Genomic DNA, 11,399 nt, shown 5'->3' with positions numbered 1-11,399 from the left:
AGACACTTAACACGTATTTGCGGATGTGTCATTTTGGCAAATTGGTACTGAAAAAAGGATAAAAATCTCTGTGGTGAAACATTACTTTAAGAAGAGAGAGGCACAAAGGGTGACAAAAGAGTGGAGAAAGGCATACACAGGTGGAATACATTTTATGGTTTAATCTGAAAGAGACAGGAGACTGTAGTGGCAGGGGAGAATGTAGTTGAGGTAGCAGTCTGCAGAACGACTTCGGACATCAAAAAGAGGAATTGAGGAAAGGCAGAGGCAAGACAGACAGCAGGCCCAGCTGGAGGTGGGTCGAGGATGCAAAGGTTTTCATTGGAATGATCAGAGTGGATAAGATTAGAAAGGAGTACAGCCTGAGGGGCAGCTCAGGCTGAGCGTTTGGAAGACAAAGTTAGAGAAGCAAGGCTGAGATATTTTGGACATTTACAGAGTGACGGCAGATATGTTGGACAAAGAATGTCAGCCAGGAGCAGAAGACAAAGACCCGAAAGAAGAAGGCAGATTGGTGTAAAAATATATATATATTTTAAAAAAAAGAAGAAAAAAAAAAGACAGACACTCAATTGCAGATCAAGTAAACTCTTTATTACAAAACAGCATAAAAGTTAGAATAACCATATAGAATGCAATGCTTTATACTGTATATATAACCCTACAAATAGGGTTGTCATAAAAAACAAGGCTCAATCTACTTGAGCTCAGCTGTCCTATTCCTCATCACTGTAGACATCCAGAGCTGTTGACTACACTTGGACTTGTCATCCCTCGTTACGCTCCTTTAACAAAAATCACATATTATTTTATAATTCCAGACGATGACTCAGTTCCTATTCAATGCTAAGGAATCTTCTTTTCTTGGCTGTGTGTGTATATGCATGGTGACGCCACTCCACATCTGCGGTGCCCTCGTTCTCCAGGGTGCCTAGTTTGATCATATACACTAAATAGAAAGAGGATGTGGTGTTAATATTTAACGAGCCCAAAGAAAATTTGTACAGAGCAGAGGATAGTAATCCATTCTTTCTACAACTGGAGTTTCCCCTGAATGCTCTTACTTCCAATCACTTATAAATAAATCTTTTTTCTTCCTGGTGTTGCACATTAGTATACAATGTTCACAATGATTTATATTAAGCATTGAAGCTACATATTTTCACTATACATTTTTAAACTTCCAAAAACAAATCTTCCATATCAGATTTCTGATATGGATCAAGTAGTGACAGATGGAAAAACAAAGAATTTCCAGAGAAGATATAACCACGTCAACAATGGTTAATTCAGTCTCTGAACAGCGGTAACTTTCCATACTTACATTTCATTTCAAACCTAGGCCCTACTTCCGTCAGCTCTATGTTCTTGTGGTCTGTTTTCTTATAGGTGTGATGTCTGTTAAAAATAAATGCATCACATCTTACTCCTTAACCCAAATAGCATTTTGTTTATATGACATTTTCACTTTTGATGCTCACCTAAAAGAGATGAAGTCTTCTTGGTTGGCGAATGTGATCACACGCCTGCTGTCCTCCTTTGGCACTGGAAAAAGATACTTGAGGATATTGGATACCTGCGTGAGTAGAATTAATTAGTTGTACACACAAACAAGTGGTGAAAAAGAATATCCAAGGCATGTGCTGTCCAGCACTCACTCACTCACCCTCTTGCCGAGCCGTGAGGTGAAGTTGTGAAAAATGAGGTGGGGGTAGGCCTCAGACATGGTGCCTATGTCGGGAACATCGTGCCTCATTACCACGTTGTAAAGAGTGAAATAAGCTGTTGGGCCAAATGGCAAATGACACACCACCAGGCCATCTGTAAATATATAAGAACAAAAAAAAAACCAACTAAGCAAAATAACAAATATTATGGTCAATACTGAGAGTTAAAAAAAAAAAACCCAAAACACTCCATTATGAAATTTAAAAGTGTAGAGTTTTCATACTGGTAAAGAAACAGTGTTTGTTTCTCTAGTGTTGACCTAATGTGAAGACTACAGGGCAGCTAGGAGGAAAAAAAAACAGCGATGCACATGTGCAATGGATGTATGAACAAGCTGTACAATGTGGTCTGAAACCACCAACCAGTTTTAGCACTGTTGGTGGATGTTGTGCATACAGAACACAAGACTACATAGTCCTTTAACTCTTTACCCCATGAAAGCTGAGTGGGAGTAACCATTAAAGCTCTACTGAACTGAACATTTCTGTCATATTTCAGGCCTGCCTGTAGAACAAAATGACTGAGTGTGGGGTTAATGAGGGTGGACTTTGTAGCTAAATGAATAAGTGAATAAAGCGAGTATACCTGGCTGTCCTCTTGTCTCATGCACGATGACGAGGTCAGTAACACTGTTAGCTTTGCAGGCTCGTACCAATGCAGGGATCTCATGATTTCCTCTGTTCATTCGCTGGGCCCCAGGGAACATCAACTTTACCTCCTGAAATCACATACAAGATGGGCTGCATGTATTATTCTCAACTCAATTTTTAATGTTCATGGTCTACATTGCTTTTTTAAAAATATATAAAATCTGAACCCCAGTTTGTTCTCAATAGCTAGGGCAGTGCCTTATACACCATCACTGTGTATTTGTGTCGCTAAAAGAGAGCAAACATTTCAGAAGACAGAAGAGTTTACCACCGACCACAAGCCTCAAGAAAAACTCAGAACTAAAGCAAGGCATGCAATATGTGGCCAAATTAGGAAAAGCAGCACAGAAGAGGTGTGTGCATGTCAGTGACAAAGTGTAAAAAGTCACACATCTGCACAGATCACAAACTCACTAAGGCTACGTCCACACTAGCCCGGATAGATTTGAAAACGGCATTTTCATCTGAAAACGCTCCGCGTCCACACTAGCGTTTTCAGTCGTTTTCACAGTGTTGTGCGTCCACATTGAAGCGGATGAAAATGCTTACGTTCCCGTCCTGCGCATGCGCAAAAGCGAGTGAGAATTAAAGAATTTGAAGAAAAGCTATCTGGAGCATGTACAAACTAGAGATGGACCGATCCGATATTACATATCGGTATCGGTCCGATACTGACCTAAATTACTGGATCGGATATCGGAGAGAAATAAAAAATGTAATCTGATCCATTAAATATCACGAAAGCACCTCACAAAACTTGTGACATGGCGTAACTCAGCTCATAACCTTAGCACGTCGGAGCAGTATGCGTCACGTGATAGAGCGGCTGTGGCGTGCGAGACCTGTCGGCGGTCTGGTTGAGCATTTGGAGCCTTGCTACCAAACCGGCATTTCATCTCCGAGAAAGTTATCCCAGAGAGAAGTAAGGGTGTAAGTTCATCTCTGAATGTTTGTAAAGCATTCCCACGTTAAGCTTAACAACCGATATATGGAGCGACTGCCTCTTCCCTCTCCCTCCCTCTGCTGCTGCTACTTCAATCATGAAACTGATCAATGATCAGCTGATCAGCTTTTCTGTCGCGACTCCTTGTTTGTTTTTGGCCCACTTTGCACCAGAAAAAGGAAACCAGCAGCTTAACAACAACAGCACATTTAAGCTTGATAAGCTGTTGTTAGAATTTATTTGTGTGGATGCCCTCAAAGGCATCCACACTATTGAGTTCCTGTTTCTCTTTATACTTTATTATTATTCTAGTTGCTCCGACCTTTGCTGGTTAACTACTCCCTCAGTTTTCAGCCGATTTTCATCATTCAAACTTTGAACTGCTCCGCTCCCTCTGCTGAAGCATGCTATATCTTTTGGTGCTCATAACTTTTATACTTTTTGAGATATTAAGCTTTTTATGCCAGTTTTTGGCCCATTTTGCTGAGTGGGACCACATTATCAGTGTGATCACAAGTTTTGCTTGCCAGGCTGAGCCATGTTTTAGCTCAGTGAGATGAGCTGCTGTTCTCAGACTGGGAGGCCCGGGTTCAAATCCCGCTTATGGCAACATTTCTTTCAGTTAACAGTTAAACTTTTTTAACTCAATTTCAACTTTTTCACCCCTTTTCAGCAAAATTTTCAGTTTTTTCACCACTTTTCAGCACAAACCCCAGCTTTTTCAGCTATTTTCAGCAAAAACATCTTTTCAGCAGAATTCTGAAAAGAGTTCTGCAGAACTCTTTTGCAGAACTCTTTTCAGCAGAAATTCTGCTGATTGAACTCTTTTCAGCAGAATTTTCAGCCCAAATTCTGCTTATTCACCTCTTCTGCAAAATTTTCAGCCTTTTTACCTCTTATTAGCACAAATCTCAGCTGTTTTCAGAAAAAACTCTTTTGAGCAGAAATTCTGCTGATTCATCTCTTTTCAGCGCAACTTTCTGCTTCTTTACCTCTTTTCAGCAGAAATTCTGCTGATTCACCTCTTTTCTGCAAAATTTTCAGCCTTTTCTCCTCTTATCAGCACAATTCTCAGCAGCTTCTGCTCATTTCAGCAGAATTGTCCGTCTCTCCACCTCTTCTTTGTGAGAATGAGTTTGACTCATTGAGAGTGACTTTGGCTCAGTGAGATGAGTAGCCGCCTTGAGACTAGGAGGGCCAGGTTCGAATCCTGCTCATGGCAAAAAAAAAAATTTTCACCACTTTTCAGCAACAATTTCTCTGTCTTTACCCCTTTCAGTAGAATTTTTTGCTTTTCACCACTTTTCAGCAAAAAAACTTCTGCTTCTTCACCTGTTTTCAGCAGAATTTTCAGTTTCTTCACCGCCATATAACTTTTTGCAAGTTTTCAACTTTTTCAGCTTTTTCAGCAGGCAACTTCAGCGTTAAGGCATCCACACAGCATTTTCGCAGGAAATGCAAATTTTTCTAGTTAATATTACTTTCTACACCAGGATCCTTTTCTACGTAGCTGACAGCTGGTAACTGTGCAGGGGCGGGTCTAGCAAAGTTTAGCCAGGGGGGCAGGTAGGGCATTAACAGGGAAAGGGGGGCACAAAGACATACTTTTCTTTCTTATTCTCTTTTAAAATGTCTAGCTTTTAATAAATAATTATCTGAATCTTACACCCAAAGTTTTAATCTGATGTAAAATGTATAGAAGTCCATTACTGTATATAGTAACTATTAAGTCTAATATATACCCTAGTAAGCTATAGTACTTTTTCCTTTGGGAAGGTACCATCTGTGCAGTCTGCAATTCTGTTGAAGAAAGATGTTGAATCTATTTAATTATTGTTGAAAAATAATTGATTTCTATCCATTTTTTAAAACACGTGCGTTAAATTAAAGTTGATTACATCGATTAAGCATCACGAGGCGGAGGGTGGGGGGTGGTTCCCTATTTTTTTTGCTGGGAGTTGCCAACCCTGTTAGTTAGGTTGCTTAATATTTCTGCTAAGTACTCTTTAAAATACCAGAATAGGAAGGATGGTGTAGGTTTAAGTTTATTAGATTTATCAGTACTGGTGAACTGAAATATTTTGGGTGCAGTGTATTTTTTGCATACAGGTTTAACAGAATAGCTTTTGAAATGTATGCGTTTTCGAGAGCGTTTTCAAAACGCTGCGTTTTTCCTTGAGGAAAGCGCCATCTCAGTGTGGACGGGAGACCAAAACGGAGAGAAAACGATGCGTTTTCAAACAAAAACACATTAGTGTAGGCTACGTCTACACCGGATAAATTTGAAAACGGCGTTTTTTGTCTAAAAACGCTCCGCATCCACACTATTGTTTTCACTCGTTTTCAAAGAGTTGTTCATGCACACTGAAACAACCTAAAACTCTTACGTTCCAGTACTGCGCATGTGTGTAAAGTAAGACGATTCAACCTGCGTCATTTCTGTCTGCCATTTATTTACTTTCCGGCTCTTTGAAACATTGTGGCAAAATGTTGAGGAAAAGCACTGAGTTTTTTAAATGGACTGAGAATGACGTGGAGTTATTGCTGTGAGTAACACAAAAGTACAAAGTTGCAAAAGCGAGTGAGAATTAAAGAATTTGAAGAAAAGCTATCTGAAATATGTACAAACTGATAATAATCTTTAGTAGGGCTGTCAAAATTGAGAGCAAACAAAACAACTGCTGTATAATGCCCTCCGCTATCTTAGTTTAATTGGTCACATGACTGCATCATATGACTAAAATGCATCACCGGTTTGCCACGTGAAAACTGCGTTTTCAAATGTATCCGCTTTGGAGAGTGTTTTCAAAAGCTCAGTTTTCCTTGACCAAAAACGCCGTCTGTGGACGGAAGGCCAAAACAGAGAGAAAAAGATGCGTTTTCAACGAAAATGTATTAGTGTGGACATGGCCTAAAGCACATAATACAAATCACTATGGGGTCTGACAAACTACCCGAATCTGTCAGAACTATGGCCCCTTTTCCATTAGTACCTACTTGGCATGGTTCGCCACGGTTTTCAGGGTTTTCCATTTAAGTCACAGTACCTGGCAGCAGGTACTTTTTTAGTATCTACTTGCCCTGGGTTCCAAACGATCTGAGCAGGTACTAAAATGTGATGTTGTCAGGCTGCATGCCACCGATTGGCTGGTCAATAGCGTCACTTGATGAGTCATGAGAGTATCTTGTTCATGAAAATCAGAACCACCATTTTGGAATCCCGGCAACGAGGGAAATAACTACAAGAAACAACGCTGTGGTCCCCCGAGACTAGCGAAAAGTCACAGACTGAGCAGCAGGTATGTTCTTGCCTCGACGTCCACCTTTGCTGTAGCGTCCATGTCACATAGTAATTACTTTGTGGGACGCTCGGATGCTTTGCTATGACGACAGCCATGCATAACAGGTACTACCCGACTGTAATGGAAAACCAGTCGATCCGAGTCGATCCGAGTCGAGTCGTGGCGAGTCGATCCGAGAAGGTGCTAATGGGAACGGGGCTTATGAGTCTAACTAGCACAATGTAGCCACTTACAGGAGGCAACTGTCATTTCAATTTTATTAATATATCACACTTGCTGCTTCATGCCATCTTTTACTTTTTACTTACTGTATCATATCTAGGTGCTATTACAATATGGTTTTGTTATTTCTATAATATCTGCATATGATATGACAATAATATAGAGAAATCCACGACAATCAAATAACCCCTTATGAGCAAACACTTGGCGAAAGTGGGAAGGAAAAACTTCCTTTTTACAGGAAGAAACCTCTGGCAGCACCAGGCTCAATGAAGGGCTAGAGAATTGTTGGATTAAAAATTTGTTGTATCCTTCAAATAGTTTTGAAGCCTGTCAATAAAATGTATATCAGTATTTCTTACATTTTAATGTAAATGTCTAAGAACGCACCATGTAACGCCATATTTCTAAGTTAGCACTATTTGTACTATTTATTTTTTCATTCACAGGTCTCCATTTAAATTCTTTAATACTGGACCCTCCTTGGATTTAGACGTTGTTCTATATTTGGAAATTATTTTGTGTGTTTTCATTTTTCATCTGTAATATACAGAAACATCTATGAAAATCATCAAGAACCAGGGTTGAAATAACTGCACATGCCATTAAATATGTACTAACCTTGGCAAACATTTTGAGTCTGGAGCTTGGGTCTCTGGATGTAGTGACCATGACTTTAGGATCTTCTACTCCAGCCCATTTATACTCATCATCCACATGAGAGCTGACACCTGCACACACAAGAAAGCACCAAAATTTATGAGTGAACAAAAAGTGAGGAACACTGACAAAATGCTAGTAAGAATGCACAACACTTGCCTTCTGCCCCTTCGTCGTCATACTCCACTAGTTTCTGTAGCTCAAGAGCTTCTTTGCGTATCTCAGTGGGAAGGAGACGATTTTCTGCAGAGAAGTAAATGATGTTTTACACACTCGTGTGTGGTCAGAGAATTTTGGTGCCAACTCTGGTCAAGCAAAATGTAGTTGGAAAAAGGATCTTAAGGATCACCCCAACCTACCGTCGAGGGCACCCTTCAGCTTCTGCTTCTTCTCCTCTATTGTTCGGAGCCTGTCCTCCTGTGCCTTCCTGTACAGGTACTCCCGCCTCAGTCTCACCTCTCGACGCAGCTACGCAAACATTACACCATATTACTCCAAAAACAGGCCCCTTAACATAATGACATTACCTTGCAAAATGACAGTTACCACAATATCTGAACATGTCTACACATCTCACACAAGTTAGTGAGAAAACAAGACGAAATGTTAGAAATAACTTATAATCGTAAAAACTTAATACATAATGGCAAACATGTAAGTAAAAACACTGGACATATCTGAACAGGTCTACGGTTAAATCTCCCTACGTTAAAAATTTTACTTAAGTAAAAAGGAGAATTTAAATTGAATTAAGGTCACTTTGGACTGGTTCTTATATAGCACTTGTTAACTTGAGCAGTCAAAGTGCTTCATAACTCGAGCTTCAGCATCTTGCCCAAGGATACGTTGTCTGGACTGGAGTAGCCAGGAATCAAAGCAGCAACCTTCTGATTTGTAGAAGACCTGCTCTACTTCCTGAGCCACAGCCACCCCATAACATTAAGGATATAAAAGCAGTTACTCTAACTTGGATAAATTTTAAAATGAGGAAGCCACTAACAGTTCACTCAGCTCATTAACCCGGATTAAAAGGAATGAAAAGTAGCGCAACAATAGCAGCAACTTCATATAAACCCCTGGAGTTGGGAGTTAAACCCAAGACACTCTTTTTGGAATTGAAATTGATGAACAGACTCCTTAAACTGAGAAGAACAGAAGAGTCTGGATTTATTTCATTAAACTCTGTGACGTAAATGATCAAACAATTCTCAAAACCCCTGACATTTGCAAATAAAACCAACTTTATCTAAATTCTATTTTCAAGGCACCCAGACATACAAGTTCAGTTAAAACAAAAAAAGCACATACAGTGTCCCGTTAATTCACATTTAATAACCTACAGGGGTTCTCCCCTCACTGTTCTGTGTCTGGCAATCAAGATTGTATCTTCATTAGTCACATTTTAATGACACATTTGTAAGAATTCACTAAAGGTTATTACATGTAATTCTCAATTATTTCTTTCTGACACAACGAAAGTGAGCACAATATTCCATATTTCTGAGACCTGAGACTTTTTTTTCAAAGCAGGTTCCTGGAGAGCTGCTATCTTTGTTTTGATTAGAAAACTCACGCTTCTTGACCAACGAGCAAGTTATTTTTTTCACTCATTAGATAGGCTTCGTGGGTTTATTTTTCCTAGTTATACACCAGTCTGTGACGATACAGAAAATGCAGTTGGGAACGAAAACAAGCGTTTAAACAGTACTCTAGTATTTCAACAATACCAGTTAAAGAGCTTTACTGCTGTGCTCTATGGCTCTATGTGAATGCGTGCTAACACTCGGGTGGGGAAATACGCTCGGTACGTCCACCTTGAGCTGCGCTTCTGTGTCAGCTTCGACCTTTACCATCTCCTTTTAGTATCACACTAAAACACAAATTAACGCTCGCACAAACCTTACAATTTTTTACAACTTACCATGATGTGTTTATTGCTAGTAGCTAACCCACGCTACTCACATGGACACGGAGAGAGACGTACCTACAAGAGTTTGTGCCATTGGCTGAAAGAATGACCAATGGCAAACGTCGATACTGACATGTACTGTACTGTAATGACTCATTTTTCAAATTAAAAGCCAAAGAATTCTTTTTTTTCTTTCTCTTCTCTCTCTCTCTCTCTCTTTTTTTTTTTTACCGATAAACTTGTAACTGCTTCGCATATTCAGTGAATAAACAGACACATAAATCCGCCAGGTTGTTGTAAGAACGAAGATTCTCCCTTGAGGAGGTAATATGATTAAATCATCCCCTCACCATTACACCATGAAAGGCAGGCAACAACGCTGTGGCCAAATATTTCCTGCTATATGTCAGTTGCCATTAAAAGCACCTCTTCCTGTTGAATAAATTAGACTTGAGTATAACCAGATTCGGTGTTTGGATCATGCATATTCTGATTTCAGTATTTCTTTTGGCAACAGGTAAGCGTACACGTCATGATTACAGAGGACTTGAACTCATATCTTAGAGTTTAAATATTTGTTTTTGTAGATCATTGTAGTGCCTGACTGGGCCACTAACGGAAGTAGATTAAACTATCTAGTCCAAAACGGGTTTTAATATGGCATCAGTGCCATTCGGTATATCATGAAGGAAAATTATCTTCTATCATTTCGAGGTACACATTTTCTTTGGCATAATTACATTCAGTGATATTATTATTTAAAAACAGTGAGAAAGAATAAAACATAAACTATCAACTTGTACTTTGTCTTGTACTCTGTTCATGTGGGCTTTTAGAGTATTGGTATTGTATTACTTAGTACTGGTTATTACTAATATATATTAGTACAGGAGTATTAACAGGTCAGTATGAAACTGTATGGCTTAACAAAAACAAAAACAAAACATTCCTATTCAAATAAATATCTACGAGTACTGGAATGAAAATGAGTGAAAAACAACCAACATCAAGAGGAAAACTTTAGTAGACCCCCAGAAAGCCTGGAGAACTACTGATCAGGAGCATTTAAAAATTATTTCCACACCTAAACAATGTCACTGTGCAGGTACCTGTGAGGCATTGTTTTGGCAGAAGCTGACATGTCCTTATGAAGTGAAGTACAAGAGCCTTCCGAGGGTTTGGTGTCAGCAGAACTCTGCCGAGTGCTGCACCGGCCTCACCTTCAGTCACAGTGAACACTTGGTGGATGGAGGCAAACTAAAGGTGACCCAGGATGTGAGCTCCTTCACTGTGGAAGTGTTGGAGCCAAACCACAAACAAGGAGTGTACTGGTGTGGTTTGCTAAACAGAAATGGCACCATCATCAAGCTGGCTGAAGGCTACATCCACAACTGTAAGCATAAGATAATATTTCAATTTTATATGCATGTTAAGCTTTCATAATTTTAAAAATTACAAAAGGTGATGTTCTAATATGAGTATTTATGAGAATCATAGGTTTTCTATGACTGTAAGCCCAGTTAAGATTTGGGACTGTTACTCAGCTCTTTGTGTTAACTTGGATTTCAGGGAATATTTCGTGATTTTGCACACCACAAATTTTAGTTAGTTAGAATAACATAAATTAATAATAGGCTAGCTGGTAAACATAACTAGCCATATATTAATCTCTGGAGATGGTGGAGACCAAAGCGGACACCGTGTTTGTGTTGCAGTGTGTCAGCTGGTTGTGCAAACAGATATTAAAACACTAACAAGTCAGTAGTTTCCCTGTTCTAGTGCAAGAAAGGTAGATAAGCAAGTAAATGTCGATATAGTGCTCATGGGCTGCACTACATGTATACAAACCACATGCTTTTTCTGGAACCCCCTGCAGCCACTGCTTCATATATCTGGAGTTTCATTCGCTGGATTCTGCTCCCTCTTCTGCCCATGGTAACCACATTTACCTGCATGTACCTGAAAAGTAAGATATTTTTATACTT

The 11,399-nt window shown here is 39.5% G+C and overlaps 1 protein-coding gene across 1 annotated transcript; it reads right to left on the bottom strand.

The window, feature by feature from the left end:
- Positions 1–572: 572 nt before the first annotated feature.
- imp4 (IMP U3 small nucleolar ribonucleoprotein 4) lies at positions 573–9,580 on the bottom strand. The gene is made up of 9 exons (XM_005464283.4): positions 9,427–9,580; positions 7,865–7,973; positions 7,665–7,748; positions 7,467–7,576; positions 2,314–2,446; positions 1,667–1,821; positions 1,482–1,576; positions 1,325–1,398; positions 573–949 (listed from the first exon to the last, which is right to left on the bottom strand). The coding sequence occupies exons 1-9, from the start codon at positions 9,427–9,429 to the stop codon at positions 837–839; spliced, it is 876 nt and encodes a 291-aa protein (XP_005464340.1). The 5' UTR covers positions 9,430–9,580; the 3' UTR covers positions 573–836.
- Between the last annotated feature and the right edge of the window lie 1,819 nt (positions 9,581–11,399).

The sequence above is a fragment of the Oreochromis niloticus genome, linkage group LG12 (assembly GCF_001858045.2).
Source record: "Oreochromis niloticus isolate F11D_XX linkage group LG12, O_niloticus_UMD_NMBU, whole genome shotgun sequence".
Classification (NCBI taxonomy): Eukaryota; Metazoa; Chordata; class Actinopteri; order Cichliformes; family Cichlidae; genus Oreochromis; species Oreochromis niloticus.
This window is presented reverse-complemented; position numbering and strand designations above follow the sequence as displayed.

Excerpts from the sequence above, each read along its gene's own strand:
- imp4 (XM_005464283.4), bottom strand. Across the intron at positions 1,822-2,313 it reads TGAGACAAGAGGACAGCCAG|ATGGCCTGGTGGTGTGTCAT; the intron begins GTATACTCGCTT and ends ATATATTTACAG. Across the intron at positions 950-1,324 it reads GCCTAGGTTTGAAATGAAAT|TGTATATGATCAAACTAGGC; the intron begins GTAAGTATGGAA and ends CTTTCTATTTAG.